The sequence below is a fragment of the Sphaerodactylus townsendi genome, linkage group LG11 (assembly GCF_021028975.2).
Source record: "Sphaerodactylus townsendi isolate TG3544 linkage group LG11, MPM_Stown_v2.3, whole genome shotgun sequence".
NCBI classification, from domain to species: Eukaryota; Metazoa; Chordata; class Lepidosauria; order Squamata; family Sphaerodactylidae; genus Sphaerodactylus; species Sphaerodactylus townsendi.
In genome coordinates, this window is record NC_059435.1 from 9,199,140 (window position 1) to 9,216,800 (window position 17,661).

The 17,661-nt window shown below is 46.0% G+C and overlaps 1 protein-coding gene across 1 annotated transcript in view; it reads left to right on the top strand.

Moving 5' to 3' along the window:
- GRB10 (growth factor receptor bound protein 10) overlaps window positions 1-17,661 on the top strand; it is a 164,785-nt gene that overhangs the window by 30,149 nt on the left and 116,975 nt on the right. The window contains exon 2 of the mRNA XM_048511356.1: window positions 11,456-11,557. Coding sequence (XP_048367313.1) covers window positions 11,507-11,557 — 51 coding nt within the window. The 5' untranslated portion in view covers window positions 11,456-11,506. The remainder of the gene's footprint in view (window positions 1-11,455; window positions 11,558-17,661) is intronic.

Genomic DNA, 17,661 nt, shown 5'->3' on the forward strand with positions numbered 1-17,661 from the left:
TCACCGTATCTATAACCGCCTAGAACAGGGGTAGGGAACCTGCAGCTCTCCAGATGTTCAGGAACTACAATTCCCATCAGCCCCTACTAGCATGGCCAATTGGCCATGCTGACAGAGGCTGATGGGAATTGTAGTTCCTGAACATCTGGAGAGCCGCAGGTTCCCTACCCCTGGCCTAGAACATATGCTTTTATGTGAGAGAATCCACACGACCCTCCGGAAACCGCACAGGACCTTAGTTTTTACTGTGTGACTGGATATGACATCGCCTGTTATCCTTGTTTTGAGCGTTAAAGAGCCCTGTGGCAGTCTGGTAAACTGTCTCCAGTTTTGCAGCTCTACCCTCTTGGCCTTTTTTTTGTTTGTTGGTTGGTTGTGGCCAAACAGTGAAGACTGTCCAGGGCAGGGGCTGATGGGAATTGTAGTCCATGAACATCTGAAGCGCCAGAGTTGGACACCTCTGGTCCAGGGCGATGCGAAAGTTCTATCTGACATTGAGTCTGGCTTCTGCACTTATGTGATGAACAAGCATATGGGAACGGTTCCTTAGTACCTTGGCTAGACAAGAGTTTTGGGTCAGGTTTGAAATAGGGTAGTGTAAATATTGCATATTGAATTTTAATTGCCTCGGCCACCTTGAAGACCCCAATAGGGCAGTGTGGCAAGCTGCGATTTTGCAGTCAAAACTCTGCTCACGGTCTGAGTTTGGTCCTAGTGGAAGTTGGTTTCAGACAGCTGGTTCAAGATTGAAGAAGAAGAAGAAGAGTTTGGATTTATATCCCCCCTTTCTCTCCTGTAGGAGACTCAAAGGGGCTTACAATCTCCTTGCCCTTCCCCCCTCACAACAAACACCCTGTGAGGTAGGTGGGGCTGAGAGAGCTCCGAGAAGCTGTGACTAGCCCAAGGTCACCCAGCTGGCGTGTGTGAGAGTGTACAGTCTAATCTGAATTCCCCAGATAAGCCTCCACAGCTCAGGCGGCAGAGCTGGGAATCAAACCCGGTTCCTCCAGATTAGATACACGAGCTCTTAACCTCCTATGCCACTGCTGCTCCTCAGTTTCCCATCCTTTCAGTTGACTTAGTTTCCCATCCTTTCGAGGTCAGTAAAATGAATATGGGGCAGGCCAATTGGCCATGCTGGTAGGGGCTGATGGGAATTGTAGTTCCTGAACATCTGGAGAGCCGCAGGTTCCCTACCCCTGGTATGGGGGGTAAAGTGGCAAACCACCCTATAAACACAGTCTGCCTAATAAACAGTGCGATGTGACGTCACCTCTTGGATCAGTAATAACCCGGTTCTTGCATAGGGACTACCTTTACTTGTAGAAGGGTAAAGAGGTTCAGCTGTAAAAATTTCAGGGAGGGAGCATGATTAGGAGCTCTGGTTCAGATTTGATCAGACAAGCGTCTAATATTTCCATGACACTTGATGGTGGCAATGTAGATATTCTGACAAGGCTAGCGCAATATCTTGGCTTCTCGCAACAGGAAAAAATATTACTGTTTTTCACAATATCTGATGCAATTCTTACCATCTGTTTAGATGTGACAAATTGATGTTTCGTGAAGTGAAGCAACTCAACAAGAGCTGCCACTGCCAAGAACGGACTCTTGGTGTGCTCCGCTTCGGTACTGAATGGCTTCATGTGCGAGGAATAACATTTAGATTTTTAACTCCTCGTTTTCCATGTGGCTGCTGTTTCAGTAAGCCTTGCCATTGGGCAGTACGGCAGGCTTCTTTTAACTTGTATTGTTGAAGGCTTTCATGGCCGGATTCAACTGGTTGTTGTGGGTTTTCCGGGCTGTGGGGCCGTGGTTTGGTAGATCTTGTTCCTAATGTTTCGCCTGCATCTGTGGCCGCCATCGTCAGAGGTATATCACAGAGAGAAGTCTGGGAAGATGCTGGCCACAGATGCAGGCGAAACGTTAGGCACAAGATCCGCCAGACCACGGCCACCCAGCCCGGAAAACCCACAACAACCAGTTCTTTTAACTTGATTGTGAGTGTAAAGTGCTGTCAGGACACAGCTGACTTAAGTGATCCCATAGGGTTTTCAAAGCAAGAGGTGAATAGAAGTGGTCACCACTGACTTCCTTTGTGTAGCAACCCTGAATGTCCTTGGTCAGTGATGGCGAACCTTTTCGAGACCGAGTGCCCAAATTGCAACCCGAAACCCACTTATTTATCGCAAAGCGCCAACACGGCAATTTAACCTGAAGACTGAGGTTTTAGTTTAGAAAAAACGGTTGACTCCGAGGTGTGCGTTACTCGGGATTAACCTTGGTGGTAGTTGGTGGCTTTGCTTTGAAGCAATTGTGCAACTCTTCCAATGGGTGAATCATGACCCTAGGAGGGTTTACTCAGAAACAAGCCCCATTGTCAGCAACCGAGCTTACTCCCAGGTAAAGGATCACGCTTCAGTTCTTCGAAAGAAAACCAGTGGGGTTTAACAGCGCTTAACAGGGCTACCTACACTGCTTCCCCAAAACTAGGTCTTAGGTTTAGTACTAATAATTGAGCCCAGTGGCTCAGGCCAGCCTAGATGTGTGTGTGGGGGACACTCTGTTTGCACGTGCCCACAGAGAGGGCTCTGAGTGCCACCTCTGGCACCTGTGCCATAGGTTCGCCACCACTGTCCTTGGTGGTCTTCCATCCAAAAACTAACCAGGAACTGACCCTGCTTAGCTTCCAAAATTTGACAAAGTCTGGGCTAACCTGGCCCATCAGGCTCAGGGCTATAACTTCATTACAAGTAGAATTTAATCCCAGCTTTCACTCCGTGAATGATTAATGCTGTGTTGTGTACTTTTTCTGGTACAGTTCCTGCTGTCTTACTGCCATGCTGGTCGAGGAACTACGCAGCCTTCATCCCATGACGTTTGGCTTCCTGGCAGTTGGGTAGACTTGGGTGTCGCACACGGGCCAGAAAGCCTTCGTGTATGACCATAAACCTTTCCATATGTCTCAATCAACGTGGAAGCAACTAGGTGTTTATTAACTCTGATGTGCGCAGTTTAATATACACCTCGCGCCCAGGCCTATTTGCCTCCAAATGGTATCAACTTCTCAACTAGGTGTTTAGAAGATTTGCATGTCTTCTCTTCACAGACTTGCTCATAAGGTTAAGAAACTCTCTGTAGCAGTTGGCAATACTGAATAAGCCAACAGTGTAAAGTAACGTGAGGTATCTGAAAATGATAGTCATGAAACAGCCTTTGAAGCAGGCCATACAGATTGTCCCCAAATGATGAAACTGTTCAGATAAAAGTAACCAGGCTGGCAAAGTGAGTGTCAAGATTCTCCGTTGGGGCCCCCGTCTTATGGAATAGCCTGCATGATGAGTTTGGGGAGATTGCCGTGCTCCTCGTGTTCCCAAAATTATGCAAAACTGAATTATTCAGGTTGGCACTCTTACACATGTAATAATATTTTAATAAAGGAAAGACTGTGGATAGTACATACCTTCAATTTCTTCTAGGCCAGGGGTAGGGAACCTGCGGCTCTCCAGATGTTCAGGAACTACAATTCCCATCAGCCCCTGCCAGCATGGCCAATTGGCCATTCTGACAGGGGCTGATGGGAATTGTAGTTCCTGAACATCTGGAGAGCCGCAGGTTCCCTACCCCTGTTCTAGGCCTTTTCAGTACACTGCACTCACCCCGTTTTGAAGATGTTTTTGATCTCATCGTTTTCTATGATGTTTTCCTGCATTCTCCTCCTCTGAACGTTGTTTCCTGGCCACCATGGATTTTTAAAAACTTTTTCCCATGCAATAATTCATAACTTTGCTGATCCAAAAAACAAGGGGGGGGGGAAGACTTCAAGAAATGGTAAAAATTAAAAGGAGGTGGGGGGAGAAGTGAGGTGAGGGATTGAAAAAAAAAAGTAAACCAAGCACCAAAGGAGAGGCTGGGCAACCACACAGCGGGCGTGGGGAACGGCCAGGCTTTTGGGGAGGAGGTAAAAGATCCAATCAGTACGATCACATTGTAAGGGAAGCTAACTTGGAAAAGTTTCAGGGGAAGACATTGCCAAGGGCTACCCTTTTGAGGGTCCATAACTTTGCCCCCCCCCATAACCAAACTGTACCAAGCTTGGAGGGGGGTGGTGCCATCAGGACAGTTTCCAGATGATACCCTGAAATTTTGGTGCTGATACATCCAAAAATGCGCCCCCTGCAGGAACATCCCAGAAATTTACCCAAGAATCTTTGTTCTGCATTGAGTTTTCTGCATTGCTGTCAATGGGGGTTGCAGGCTGCGAGGGGTGGGGGGGCACATTTCTGAAGGCACAGTCTCAAAACTTTCAGGGTCTCATCAGGAGACTGCCCTAATGATACTCCCCACGTTTGGTGCAGTTTGGTTCAGGGGAGCCAAATTTATGGACCCTCAAAGGTGTAGCCCCCATCTCCTATTAGCTCCTATTGGAAACAATGGGGGATGGGGGAATCCCCTTTGGGAGTCCATAACTCTGGACTCCCTGAACCAAACTGCACCAAACTTGGGGGGTAGCATAAGGACAGTCTCCTGATGATACGCTGAAATTTTGGTGCCGCTAGCCTACAAACTGCGCACCCTGCAGGCCAAAAATGGAAAACCACTAAAAATACCCCAAAACGAACCCTGCATTTTTGTTGCCCCCCCACAAGGCACTACGCCCCCCACAAGGCACTATGCCCCTGGGGTAGCCACTCAAAGTTGACTCAGGTTTCTATCCTTTCGAGTTCAATAAAATGAGTAGCTAGGTTGCTGGGAATAAAGTGTGGATGATTGAGAGAGGCTGTGGCAAACCAGCCTGTAAACATAGCCTGCCTAGTAAACTTTATGAGGTGGCATCACCCAATGGGCCAGTAATCCCCTGGTGTTTGCACTTTTACCTTAAAAGGGCCTATTGAGTTCTAGAGTGAATACAGGTTGTAAGACTAACGCCCACTTTAGCTGCATTTTGGGCCCTTCCGCACTTGCAGAATAATGCACTTTCAATCCACTTTCACAATTGTTTGCAAGTGGATTTTGCTATTCCGCACAGTAAAATCCAGCTGCAAAGTGCATTGTTCTGCATGTGCGGAAGGAAGGGGTCCTTCTCTCTCTTTTTCCTCAGCCCTTTCTCTGTTTTGTCTCCCAATCTCAGACGCTACTGCTCCTGCTTTTCCCAGCAGTCCGTCCTGCTCGGGTTGTCTAGGCCCAGGTGCTGGTTTCTTGGTTGCCAGGCAACCTCACAGTGCTGACTGATTTTTGCAAGATCCCAGTAAGAGCAGTCACTGTATGCCGGGAGAGAGGATTTTAATCTCCCCCCATGCTACCTTTTTGGCATTTGGGATTTTTCTCCAAACTTTGGGTCTGTAGAAAACCCGCTCCGTCTTTACATAGCCCAATTTTGTAGATTTTTGAAAACTGCATCCTATGTTCAGAACCAGATCTAGAGACGGGGAACCTGTTTAATCGTTGTGGGGCAGGTGAAGAGTTGTACATGAGAACACGCATGTAGCTTCCCTGTACTTAGTCTCTGGCTCATTCCGCACATGCAAAATAATGCACTTTCAAACTGCTTTCAGTGCTCTTTGAAGCTGTGCGGAATGGCAAAATCCACTTGCAAACAGTTGTGAAAGTGGTTTGAAAATGCATTATTTTGCGTGTGCGGGAGGGGCCTCTGTCTCTTCCTAGATGAGGATTTGGATCAGGAATGATCTTGTCCGAAACAATGGCCACTTGGCTTTAAGGATGATAGCTTTTGGTTTTGCGAGGGCTGAATTAAACTCTGACTAATACAAATAAGTCTTGGAGCAGCATTTAAGGGAATATCTAGATGAAGAATAGTGTTTTCAGCCTCTTCTGTTAGATTTGGCTGAATCCCCTGTCCCCCCCCCCCCCCAAGTTTTATCACAGAGTTTTTGGTGATTCCTAGAGAGGCATGATGTCACTTCTGGGTTTTCCCTGGAGATGATGTCAACCCAGTCTCCCACTGGTTGTCAGGCTAGGCCTGGTAATGCTACAGAGACGATTGGCAGCTCACGCTTGGGAGATTCTTGGCTCATTCCGCACAAGCAGAATAATGCACTTTCAAACTGCTTTCAGTGCTCTTTGAAGCTGTGCGGAATGGCAAAATCCACTTGCAAACAGTTGTGAAAGTGGTTTGAAAACGCATTATTTTGCGTGTGCGGAAGGGGCCTTAGAGATTTGGGACTAGTGCCTGGGGATGGTGTAATTTGGTTGGACAGCTCAGCAAAGCTATCAGGGCCTAGCATCTACACTCCAAAGCTGCCATTTTGTCCGTGGGACCTGACCTTTGCCATCTGGAAATCAGTTGTAATTCTGGGAGAACTCCAGACTGCCCCTGGGACTTGGGAGCCTTGGCAACTTCCTTAAGGCGCTTTCTTCCTTTACAACAACAACAAAAGCATTTCCCTTCTCACCCTCCCTTACTGTCATACACTGTCCTGTCCAAGTATTCGTAATTTCCTTCCTTCGTAATAGCTTTTCGGAATGCTTCCTTCCTGTGTGATGCTCGGCATATTGTATAATTAATCCCTGTTCTATAATTAATCCCTGTTCAATATACATTAGCATCTTTTCAGACTTCTCAAATGGTTACGCACAAATTAGGTATGTCGTGTTTCTGCAGCAGGCTTCGTATTTTTGCAGGGCCGGGGGCCACACACTTCAGGCTCTAGGACAGTGATGGCGAACCTTTTTGAGGTCGAGTGTCCATATGGCATCCCAAAACCCACTTATTTATTGCAAAGTGCCAACACGGCAATTTAACCTGAATACTGAGGTTTTAGTTTAGAAAAAACAATTGGCTCCAAGGCACGTGTTACTCAGGAGTAAGCTTGGTGGTAGTCAGTGGCTTTGCTTTGAAGCAACCGTGTAACTCTTTCAACGGGTGAATCACGACCCTAGGAGGGTTTACTTAGAAGCAAACCCCATTGTCAGCAACCGAGCTTACTCCCAGGAAAAGGATAGTGCTTTAGTTCTTCCCATGAAAATCAGTAGGGTTTAACAGCGCTTAACAGGGTTACCTACACTGCTTCTCCAAAACTAAGTCTTAGGTTTAATGCTAATAATCGAGCCCAGCAGCCCAGGCCAGCCTAGATGTGTTGGGAAGGGGCCACTCTGTTTGCACGTGCCCACAGAGAGGGTTCGGAGTGCCATCGTTTCGCCATCACTGCTCAAGGAAAACTGAAACTTTTCACACTTGTGTGGAAGTGTGGATGACACGATGCATAGCTGGCTGAAGCACGCTCTCTCTCTCTCTCTCTCTCTCTCTCTCTCTCTCTCAATATTTATATTTTAAGCTCAGTATCAATTGTTGTTAATGATGTATATGGCACAGGCTGTCATAGAAATGTGTTGTTCCACAAAACGAGCGTTGCTGTCGATTTTGTCCTGATACAACCGATACACTTTCTCATATTCTGCTTCACTGTTCAAAATACAACAACACTAGAACTGATTTGATAACTGTACTACCAACAGGATTTATGCTCCTTTCTGATAAGATAAAAATGGCTAAGCTTCTAAATAACTCTAATGTTGAAATCTCTGAAGCTGTTGCTATATTTTTACTCTGTGTACCACATGTTGTGCAATAATGACCTTCTTAATTGTATTTGGAATTCCTGACACACACCGGTTTTATACCTAATAAAGGTTTTGGATTTGGATTTGGAAATGTGTTGTTCTTACTTGGGGGCAGAAGAGGATGTGTTTAAGTCATAATATGTTGTTGGGAAGAGCATAGAAGTATCATGAGCCAATGAAGTGTAGTCAGAGCAGTGCTTTGAACTTGCTCGTGGGAAGGATTATGCCCAGAGATCAGTTTTTGGTAGTAGAAAGAGGTTGGAAATTGTGTATGAATGAGTTAGTTTAACACGACTGTGAATTAAAAAGTTGTGGAGACATCAGATCTTCGATTAAGCGGCTGAAATTAAGCTAACGTTAATTTGATTAAGTCCCTGACTGAAAGTACTGAGGTGTTCACAAGTTTGCCAGCTCAACACTGGCAAACAGGGGGAGCCTTTGGGGCCAAGGAGGATCTACCGTGTTCCCCCGAATATAAGAAAGTGTCTTATATCAATTTTTGCTCCCAAAGATGCGCTATGTCTTATTTTCAGGGGATGTCTTATTTTTCTGTGTTCTGTTTGTTGGGCATGCTTCCAAACAAAAACTATGCTATGTCTTACTTTCGGTTATATTTTGCACTTCAGCAAAACCTCTAGGAGTCTTATTTTCAGGGGATGTCTTATATTTGGGGAAACAGGGTATGACACCTCTGATTTATATCCAGAAGGGACAGCACTTCTGTAGGAATTTGCTAATCTCTATGGCTTTTACCAAAGAGGTGTTTGAATTTCTAGAACGTTGACATCGTTTCCAGGTACAAACCGGAAATGACCTCATGAAGTCGTCCATCAAACAATATTGCTCTCTACCCTTTCTCCTGCTGTAACCCACAGGGTGGCAACTATATTTACAGAAGACCAGCATCATTTGATGCATGCAGCATTTAACTAAGTTTGTAAGAAGAAGAAGAGTTTGGATTTATATCCCCCCTTTCTCTCCTGTAGGAGACTCAAAGGGGCTTACAATCTCCTTGCCCTTCCCCCCTCACAACACACACCCGGTGAGGTAGGTGGGGCTGAGTGAGCTCCAAGAAGCTGTGACTAACCCAAGGTCACCCAGCTGGCGTGTGTGGGAGTGTACAGGCTAATCTGAATTCCCCAGATAAGCCTCCACAGCTTAGGCGGCAGAGCGGGGAATCAAACCTGGTTCCTCCAGATTAGATACGTGAGCTCTTAACCTCCTACGCCACTGCTGCTCCTGAGTGCTGCGATATATCACAAACCTGCCAAAGATAAGGTTTTTTCTTTGGCACGGTCTGTTTAAAACTTAATGTCCTGGTTACACGTTAATATTTACCCCAGTTTTGTGTTTCTCGTTCACATTTAAACGAAAACCACCTTGTGCTTGTCGGTTTACTTTGTTGTTGTTCAGTTACCAGTCCAAGCTGGGGGGTGGGTGGGTGGGGGTTTATACCCAAAATCTAACCCCTCCGAGCTTTTTAAAATTCCAGCTGGGAGACCTGGCTTAGCGGGACAGGCAGGAAATTATGTGACTGTAGAAAAATCCAGTGGTTGGTGTAAACCCCCCAAGAAATTGGTCACAGCCCCGTTGTTCAAAGATCTTCTAAGTGTAACTTTATAAGGTGCTTGTGGCTTTAGGAGCCCAAGTGACCTCTCACCATTAGACTCGAGGAGACTTCAATTCAAGCTGTGCCAAAGAAACCGAAGCGTATTTTTCTGTGCCATAACAAAAAGCCCAGAAATTGATTTTTTTTCCCCCTTCAGAAAACCAGCTAGTTTCGTAGAGCCGCTCATCTTCCTGGTAGAGTATCTGAGTGCTGGGATATTTTTTTTTATAAAAAACCTGGTAGCTAATGAATGCCATGTGATGTGGTGTGTACTGCCAAATAATTCTATTTACATGGTGTGTGCCTCATAAAGTATTTCCTACTGTTAAACGAACTAGTGTTTTTTCTCTCCATATGCCTGGATGCCTTGTAAAGTGGAAGATAGGCTTACATGAGGTTGGGTAGGCAGTATACGTTCAGATTTACACGTTGGACCATAAAACAGGCTTATAAACAGACAAGGGGGCGGGGAGACTCCCAAGAAACCAAGGGCAGAGAGAGAATGTTTTGGAAGAGTTTGCTTTTTCATACAGCAGTTGTGCCCCAAGTGAATTATGTAAGTGTGTGTATGTAGGTGTGCCACTAAGATTTTTTGTGGATTAATAATTCTGGTTGACTTTAATAGCAAGGCTCGTGTACCCAATAAAGGGATCTTTGGAGAATTTGAATTATGCTGATCTGTCTGTTGGCTTTCCAGTGTACAGTAAGACCTGCAAGGCTGTACAAGCTGTTTTCTTTTGTCTGTTGTGGGTTTTCCAGGCTGTGTGGCTGTAGTCTGGTAGTTTTTGTTCCCAGTGTTTTGACCACATCTATGGTTTGCATCTCCAGAGGCGTGTCATTGGTAAGGTGTGTTTCTCTTCTGTCTTGTGCCATGGAGAGAAACACAGCTCACTGTGATGTGCCTCCGGAGATACCAGCCATAGATCTGGGTGAAACGTTAGGAGCAAAAACTACCAGACTATGGCCTCACAAGAGTGTTATGGGTTTTCCGGGTTGTATGGCTGTGTTCCATTTTTTTATTTATTTAATTTTTTTATTGTATCATTTGAATTTTACAGTTTACGGTAATTTTCTTCTTCATACATTTTCAAACAATACTTCCCCCCCCCCTTTTCTCCCTCCCCCCATTGCTTCTTCTTCATAGTTTTGTCACACAAACAGCAGTAAGTTCATTCTCTATAGCCTCTTCTCCCATATTTCTTCGTTGACTCGAGCTTCTTTCATCCAGTCCACGTATATTATCCATATCTTCAAAATTTCATTCTGTTTATCTTGCCACGTCTTATTTTTGGTTAGCATATCGAAAATATCAAGTGTCGCTTGTTCCCAGATATATTCTGACCATCTCTGAAGTGTCCATTTTTTTCTTTTCTTTCCAGCCCAAGGCTATTGTTGCATGGGCTGCTTTGAGTATGGCCGTGTTCCAGTAGCATTTTCTCCTGACGTTTCACCTGCATCTGTGGCTGGCATCTTCAGAGGATGCCAGACAGAGGATGCCAGACAGATGCAGGTGTAACGTCGGGAGAAAATGCTACTGGAACACGGCTATACAACCCGGAAAACCCACAACACTCTAGTGCACTGATGGCGAACCTATGGCACGGGTGCCAGAGGTGGCACTCAGAGCCCTCTCTGTGGGCACGCGCACACAGAGTTCGTCACTTGGGGGGCGGAAAATCACACCCCCCCCCACACACACATCTAGGCTGGCCTGGGCCACTGAGCACAACATGCGTGCATCGTGGTAAGCAGGGAGGACTCGGCTGGCAGGCCTGTTACCGGTGGCTGCTGCCTGAGGGGGGGTGCAGAGGAGGCAGAGATGCTAGAGAGGCACAGAGTGGTGTGCATGGGACTTGCTGGAGGCTAGAGCATGCTGGCCCGTGCTTGAGCAGGTGGGGCGGAGGAAGAGGGAGCCAACCAGTTTTTTCTAAACTAAAACCTCAGCATTCAGGTTAAATTGCCAGGTTGGCACTTTGCGGTAAATAAGTGGGGTTTGGGTTGCAATTTGGGCACTCGGTCTCAAAAAGGTTCGCCATCACTGCTCTAGTGATTCTGGCTGTGAAAGCCTTTGACAAAACATACGGCCACACAGGCCGGAAAAACCGTGAGTTGATTCTGCCTGTGAAAGCCTTCAGCGATGTATATTTTTTTTCTGTGTTTCTTCGTTCCTTGTTTGTCAGATTTTCTGCTATGCTAACAGTTGTTGGATTGCCTCCTTGCAGGGTTTTTTGTCCTCATAGTTCTTTTTTGTTCTTTTTGTTGCAGGTGCGGAACAGCCATAGATGCTATTTTGAAAAAAAAACTCTGAAGGCGCAAATGGCTTTAGCTGGTTGCCCAGACTCATTTTTGCACCATCCTTACCGGATAGTAAGTTGTGATCAAATGCACCTTTAAACATATTTGTGATTTTCACTATGGTTGTACAGTTAGATCCCTTTCCTCAGCAGACTGCTTGGTTATTCATCTGGGCAATGTGCTCACGGTTTCACCAGACTGAGCGCTCATATTAAATATTCACCAAGTTAGTAGTACCTCATAGTTGATGCTGCTTGTTACGCCATTACCCCTGTATTTTATTTATTGGTTGATTGATTTGTTGGATTTATAGGCTGCCTCACCCCCAAAGGGCTTGAGGCGGCTCACAATATGGCTGTTCTCCAAGACAGCAAATCAATACAAAAATATAACTTAAACCCATTAAAAACTTAAGCAGCAATTACTAGGAATAAATACAAATTAAAACAACAGAAGTTGTTAAAAACAGGCGCCTGATCTAAGGCCAAAAGGGGAGGGGGTAGGCAGGGCCCAAGATGGAATCAGGGCCCAACCGAGATGGAAAACAGGCAGCCTCAGTGGGGGGCGGTAGAACCGCCGCCAGCCCCCCCCCCCCCCAAGGCCCGGTGGAATAGCTCCATCTTACAGGCCCTGCGGAACTCACCAAGGTCCCGCGGGGCCCGGGCAGCTGGAGGTAGAGCATTCCACCAGGCAGGGGAATGCTCTTCATTTTCCAAGGTAAATGAAGGTGAGATGTATGTAAAGCTAGTAGCGGATTAAAAGGCTGAGCTGTTAACCAAACAATCCCTATTATCTCCTTTCTTAAGGACTGGTTTCACTAGGAGGGCTTTAGTTATTCAAGTTGGTAATTCCAGCGTAGCCCGGCTGGTTTGTTGCAGCACAAACGAACATGAATTTTGTGACACCTCATCAGAACCAGATGGAATTTCTGTGCTAAAATGGTATTCATTCCCAGATTTTGGCAAACATAATAGCTACAGTAATGCAGCTCTGTATTGTGGAGAAGAAAAAGAGGAAGTATTTTAGAGAGGGGCATCTAAAATACTCAGTTATGAAACTTGTTGATATTTCTGGATAAATTCAAAGTTTTTAAAAAGCTTGGAATTGGTATCCTGGTCGTAAAAGTCTATGCCAGAGGATGCCTTGTAGAGATTACTGTGTGCTAGGATTTCTGCAGTGAACTCCTGGAATTATAATCCGTGCCTTTTGGGAACAATTTTGCAACTAGCCCATCCTGCTTCTCTCTTCCTCCCTCCCCATCCTTTAAAAAAACCCCAACAACCTCCTGTCTCTCCCTGCATCCTGAGTGCATTCACTGTGAAATAGCGCAGAGATTTCTGCAGCGATAGAAGTACCCCTCACGCCAGTGTTGGAAGAAGGTGAGGTGAAAGAGAGAGAGAAAAATAGCACGTGCACAGACATCCAGAATATCTCACAACAGTGAATGGAGATGGAACCCCAGGGAGCTTTGATTGACAGCCACGATGTCAAATCTGGCCTGTTCATTCCATGCAGTGTGGCTGGGGCTTCAGACGATGGTGGAGCGTCCAGTGGCTGAGTGGCAGAGCATCCGCTTATTTGACGGAAGGTTCTCAGGTTCAGTTCTCTGCATCGTCTGTTAAAAGACATTTGGTGATGTGAAAGATCTCTGCTTGCGGTTCCGCCATGCTGCTGCCAATCCGAGTAGACCGGGGTGGCCAACCGATGGTGCTCCAGATGTTCACGGACTGCAATTCCCATCAGCCCCTGCCAGCATGGCCAATTGGTCATGCTGGCAGGGGCTGATGGGAATTGTAGTCCAATTGGCCATGCTAGCAGGGGCTGATGGGAATTGTAGTCCGTGGACATCTGGAGCACCATCGGTTGGCCACTCCTAGAGTAGACAATATTGGCTGCAATGAACTAATGGCCTGACATCAGTATAAAGCAGATTCTTGTGTTCTATGTTCTCTAAGGCTCATTCCGCACATGCAGAATAATGCACTTTCAAACTGCTTTCAGTGCTCTTTGAAGCTGTGCGGAATAGCAAAATCCACTTGTAAACAGTTGTGAAAGTGGTTTGAAAACACATTATTTTGCTTGTGCGGAAGGGGCCTAAGTTAAAAGCAGCTTGGGGGCTTTCAGCAAAGAAAAGAACAAAGCACAGAAAGATCTCTTCTCCTTTATGGTAGTTTGTCTCTTTGTTTGTTTGTTTGTTTATAATTTGATTTCTAGACCATATTTCCATGTGATGGACTCAGGGTGGCTTAGAACAATAAATTAACAGATTAAACTATATGACCATATATTCAGAGATGGGATCCAGCAGGTTCTCACAGGTTCCCGAGAGTAGGTTACTAATTATTTGTGTGTGCCAAGAGGGGGTTACTAATTGGTGATTTTGCCACGTGATTTTTGCCTTAGTTACGCCCCTCCTCTCAGCAGTAGCGCGCAGAACTTGGAGCAGTCTAGCAGGAGGTGCGCTGGCGTGCATGGCAGCCTGCGCCTGTGTGCATTTGTTTCCCGCCCAAGGACCGGCGCAGTGGCTGCATCCTTGCCACAGCCCCGCCCAGGAATGCCCCGCCCCCGGAATGCCCGTTTACGCCCCCGGAATGCCCTGCCCAGCCCCATTGGCGCTTCGCCACAGTTTGAATCCCACCACCATGGGAACCTGTTACTAACATTTTTGAATTTGTGAATTTCTGATTTTCGATAGAGATTCAGAAAATCTTAAAGCTAGATATGAAATGTACCCCTGAAATATATTTATTAGGAATGTGGGACCACAGGCAAATAAATGAAAATGAAACTTTATTTCAATACTCATCAACGGTGGCTAGGATTATGTTAGCCAGATATTGGCGTCAACAAACAGTTCCTTCAATAATAGAATGGAGACATAAAGTTATGGATCTAGTTAAGGTGGCAAAACTTTCAGGATTTGAAAAATTGGAGATTAATGGAAAATTCAAGAATGTATGGTTATTATGGATTAAATACATTGAAGATAAGTCAAAACAAAAATATGTGATCTTGGATATAATTTAAGAAGTGTAAGAAATAACAGAAGTATAAAATAATTATAATCAATTATATTGTGATAAATATAATGGAGAAGTTGGTATGTAAATGCGGAGGCTATTTTAATGTATGTTAAGATGAAAAATGGAAAATTATTCAATGTATTACGAGTTTGTAAACTAGTGATGATTTATTTTGAAGGTAAATGAGTGTATATAAAATTCTAATGTAATAAAGCAAAAAAAAACACAACATTTTTGGATCCCACCATTATACAAGGCTTCACAAAATCAATCCCATGCTAAGCGGAATGAATTAAAGGGGGAGGGAAAGGGGAAGAAAGGGAAGGGAAGAGGGAAGTGGGGAAAGGGTGGCTACCTATGATGCCATGAACTGCAGGCCTGGCTGGCAGAACAGCTTTTCTTGAAAAACAAAATGGGGCAATGAAAGACAGCCTCCAGTGTGTTGTGGGGTGGGTGGAGGAATCATGCATTGTGGCTTCATTGTGGTTGACTGTTCAGTGTATTTATCCCATCTGAAATGCTTAGGATGCATCCATCCATGTGGGTACGTCCAGTGATGGGATCCAAAAATTTTAGTAACAGGTTCCCATGGTGGTGGGATTCAAACTGTGGCATAGCGCCAATGGGGCTGGGCGGGGCACGACGGGGGCGTGGCCGGGCATTCCGGGGGTGGGGCATTCCTGGGCGGGGCTGTGGCAAGGACACAACCGCTGCGCCGGTCCTTGGGCGGGAAACGAATACACGCAGGCGCAGGCTGCCACGCACGCGATGCACCTCCGTGCTAGAACTGCTTCAAGTTCTGCGCGCTACTGCTGAGAGGAGGGGCGTAACTAAGGCAAAAACCACGTGGCAAAATCACCCATTAGTCACCCCCTCTCGGCACACACAAATAATTAGTAACCTACTCTCGGGAACCTGTGAGAATCTGCCGGATCCCACCTCTGGGTACGTCTTGATAAACTACAAGCTCTAAATGAGGTGCATGACTTGGTCCTTTGGATTGTGATAGTGTAGCTTCCCCCTGTGTGAACGATGGCATTTCTAGGCCTCTTGGGGGAATAAGGAAAGAGCCCCTTGTCCCAGAATGTGGACCCTGAGGGAAAGAGTTTAGAAATAACGTTTAGAATGGATGTTGCCAAAGGTGTTTTTCTTTTTTACATGCCAGCTCTGCGGACTCAGTGGTGGCCCGCTTTGGTATTTGTCTGTTTGCTGGATTGCGGTTGGAGTTGGATTCTGCCAGGTTGGATTAACCACCCTCAGGTGGTTGAACTCTGTAATAGTCTCCAAACAGCTATTGGCAGGGACTGCGCTTTAAAACTCACTTTCTTTGCCCACGGTTTCACTGATAAAGAAGTGATTTCAGACATGTTAAGATAAATAAGATTGGACATCCATTTTCAGGGGCTATGTTTAGTTTGTACACTTTCAGGTCGGGGCTCGCCAACCTTTTTGAGCTTGTGCATACTTTTGGAATTGTGGTGGGCACAACCACAAAATGGCTGCCCCAGGAGGCGGAACCAGCCGCTCACAGGAAGTCCACGTGCAGGGGAGAAGAGAGGTAATTTAAGAATGAACTGGGAAAGGCAGATAATAAAGCTAACAATCTGAGACAATATTATTTTAGTCTGCACCATCAGTCAAAGTCTCAGTTGCCTTTCGGAAGCCCCTATTGGGCAAGAGCCTCACATGGCCCCACCTACTTTCTAAAAACATTCACTGGGTATCAAGAATGGTGTTGGCGGGTGCTATGGCACCCACAGGGACCCCTGTCCTAGGCTATCATCATGGACTATTTAGTTAATCTTCCTGGTTAAGACAGCAGCAGTGGCGTAGGAGCAGCAGTGACGTAGGAGCAGCAGTGGCGTAGGAGGTTAAGAGCTCGTGTATCTAATCTGGAGGAACCGGGTTTGATTCCCAGCTCTGCCGCCTGAGCTGTGGAGGCTTATCTGGGGAATTCAGATTAGCCTGTGCACTCCCACACACGCCAGCTGGGTGACCTTGGGCTAGTCACAGCTTCTCGGAGCTCTCTCAGCCCCACCCACTCCTCACAGGAAAGTGTTTTGTTGTGAGCGGGAAGGGGAAGGAGATTGTCAGCCCCTTTGAGGTCTCCTGCAGGAGAGAAAGGGGGGATATAAATCCAAACTCCTCCTCCTCCTCCCTCCCTCCTCCTCCTCCTCCTCCTCCTCCACCTCTTATTCTTCTTCTTCTTCTTCTTCTTCTTCTTCTTCTTCTTCTTCTTCTTCTTCTTCTTCTTCTTCTTCTTCTCCTTCTCCTTCTCCTTCTCCTCCTTCTCCTCCTTCTCCTCCTTCTCCTCCTTCTCCTCCTCCTCTTCTCCTCCTCCTCCTTCTCCTTCTTCTCCTTCTTCTCCTTCTACTTCTCCTTCTTCTCCTCCTCCTCCTCCTCCTCCCCCTCCTCCCTCCTCCTCCTCCCCCTCCTCCATCCTCCTCCTCCTCCTCCTCCTCCTCCTCCTCCTTCAAATTGGTCACAGCAGCACTGAACATGCCAGCATCAAGTTGTCAGAGACGTTCCAGTGTCTTTAGACTGCCATTATTGAGAAAGCTGGAAGTGTTGTGGACTCTGCGTCTCTGTTCTAAGAAAGCCGTTGGCAAATAGTTCTGTGCCTCGAACGTGCTACTTTTCTTAGCCCCTCTCCTTATTGGTCCAGGAACTCCCATTTAATCCATTCCCTGTTCAAGCGCATTCCCTTGGAAATTTATCTCTAATCTTGTGGGGATTAAGAAGAAAATCGGCCTCTTTTCACGGGTGTTTTTCAGGAGACCTTTCCAAAATTCTGACTCCGGCTTAAAAAAAAAAAAAAAAGTATCCAGCAATGAGAATTGGCAGGGCTTATCTTGTGTTCCTGGAAGTTCAGCCGGGCGTTCCAGAATTTCTCAGAAAAAAGGAATGACTTGCTGTGTGCGCATTCCTATTCTTATACAATGGCTGCAATCATGCACAGTCACTTCAACCCTTTATTCAATTTAGGAGGAAATGAAGGTTTTTAAATGCTGGGTTGTGGTGATATAATCTGTGACTTTTATGCCAATAGAAGGATTCACCAGAAAGTTATTAAGGTTATAGGGAACGGCTAAAAGTTCAGGAATATCCCCTGCCCACGCATGAATTCATTTTGTCTCTCGGTTTTGGGTTGGA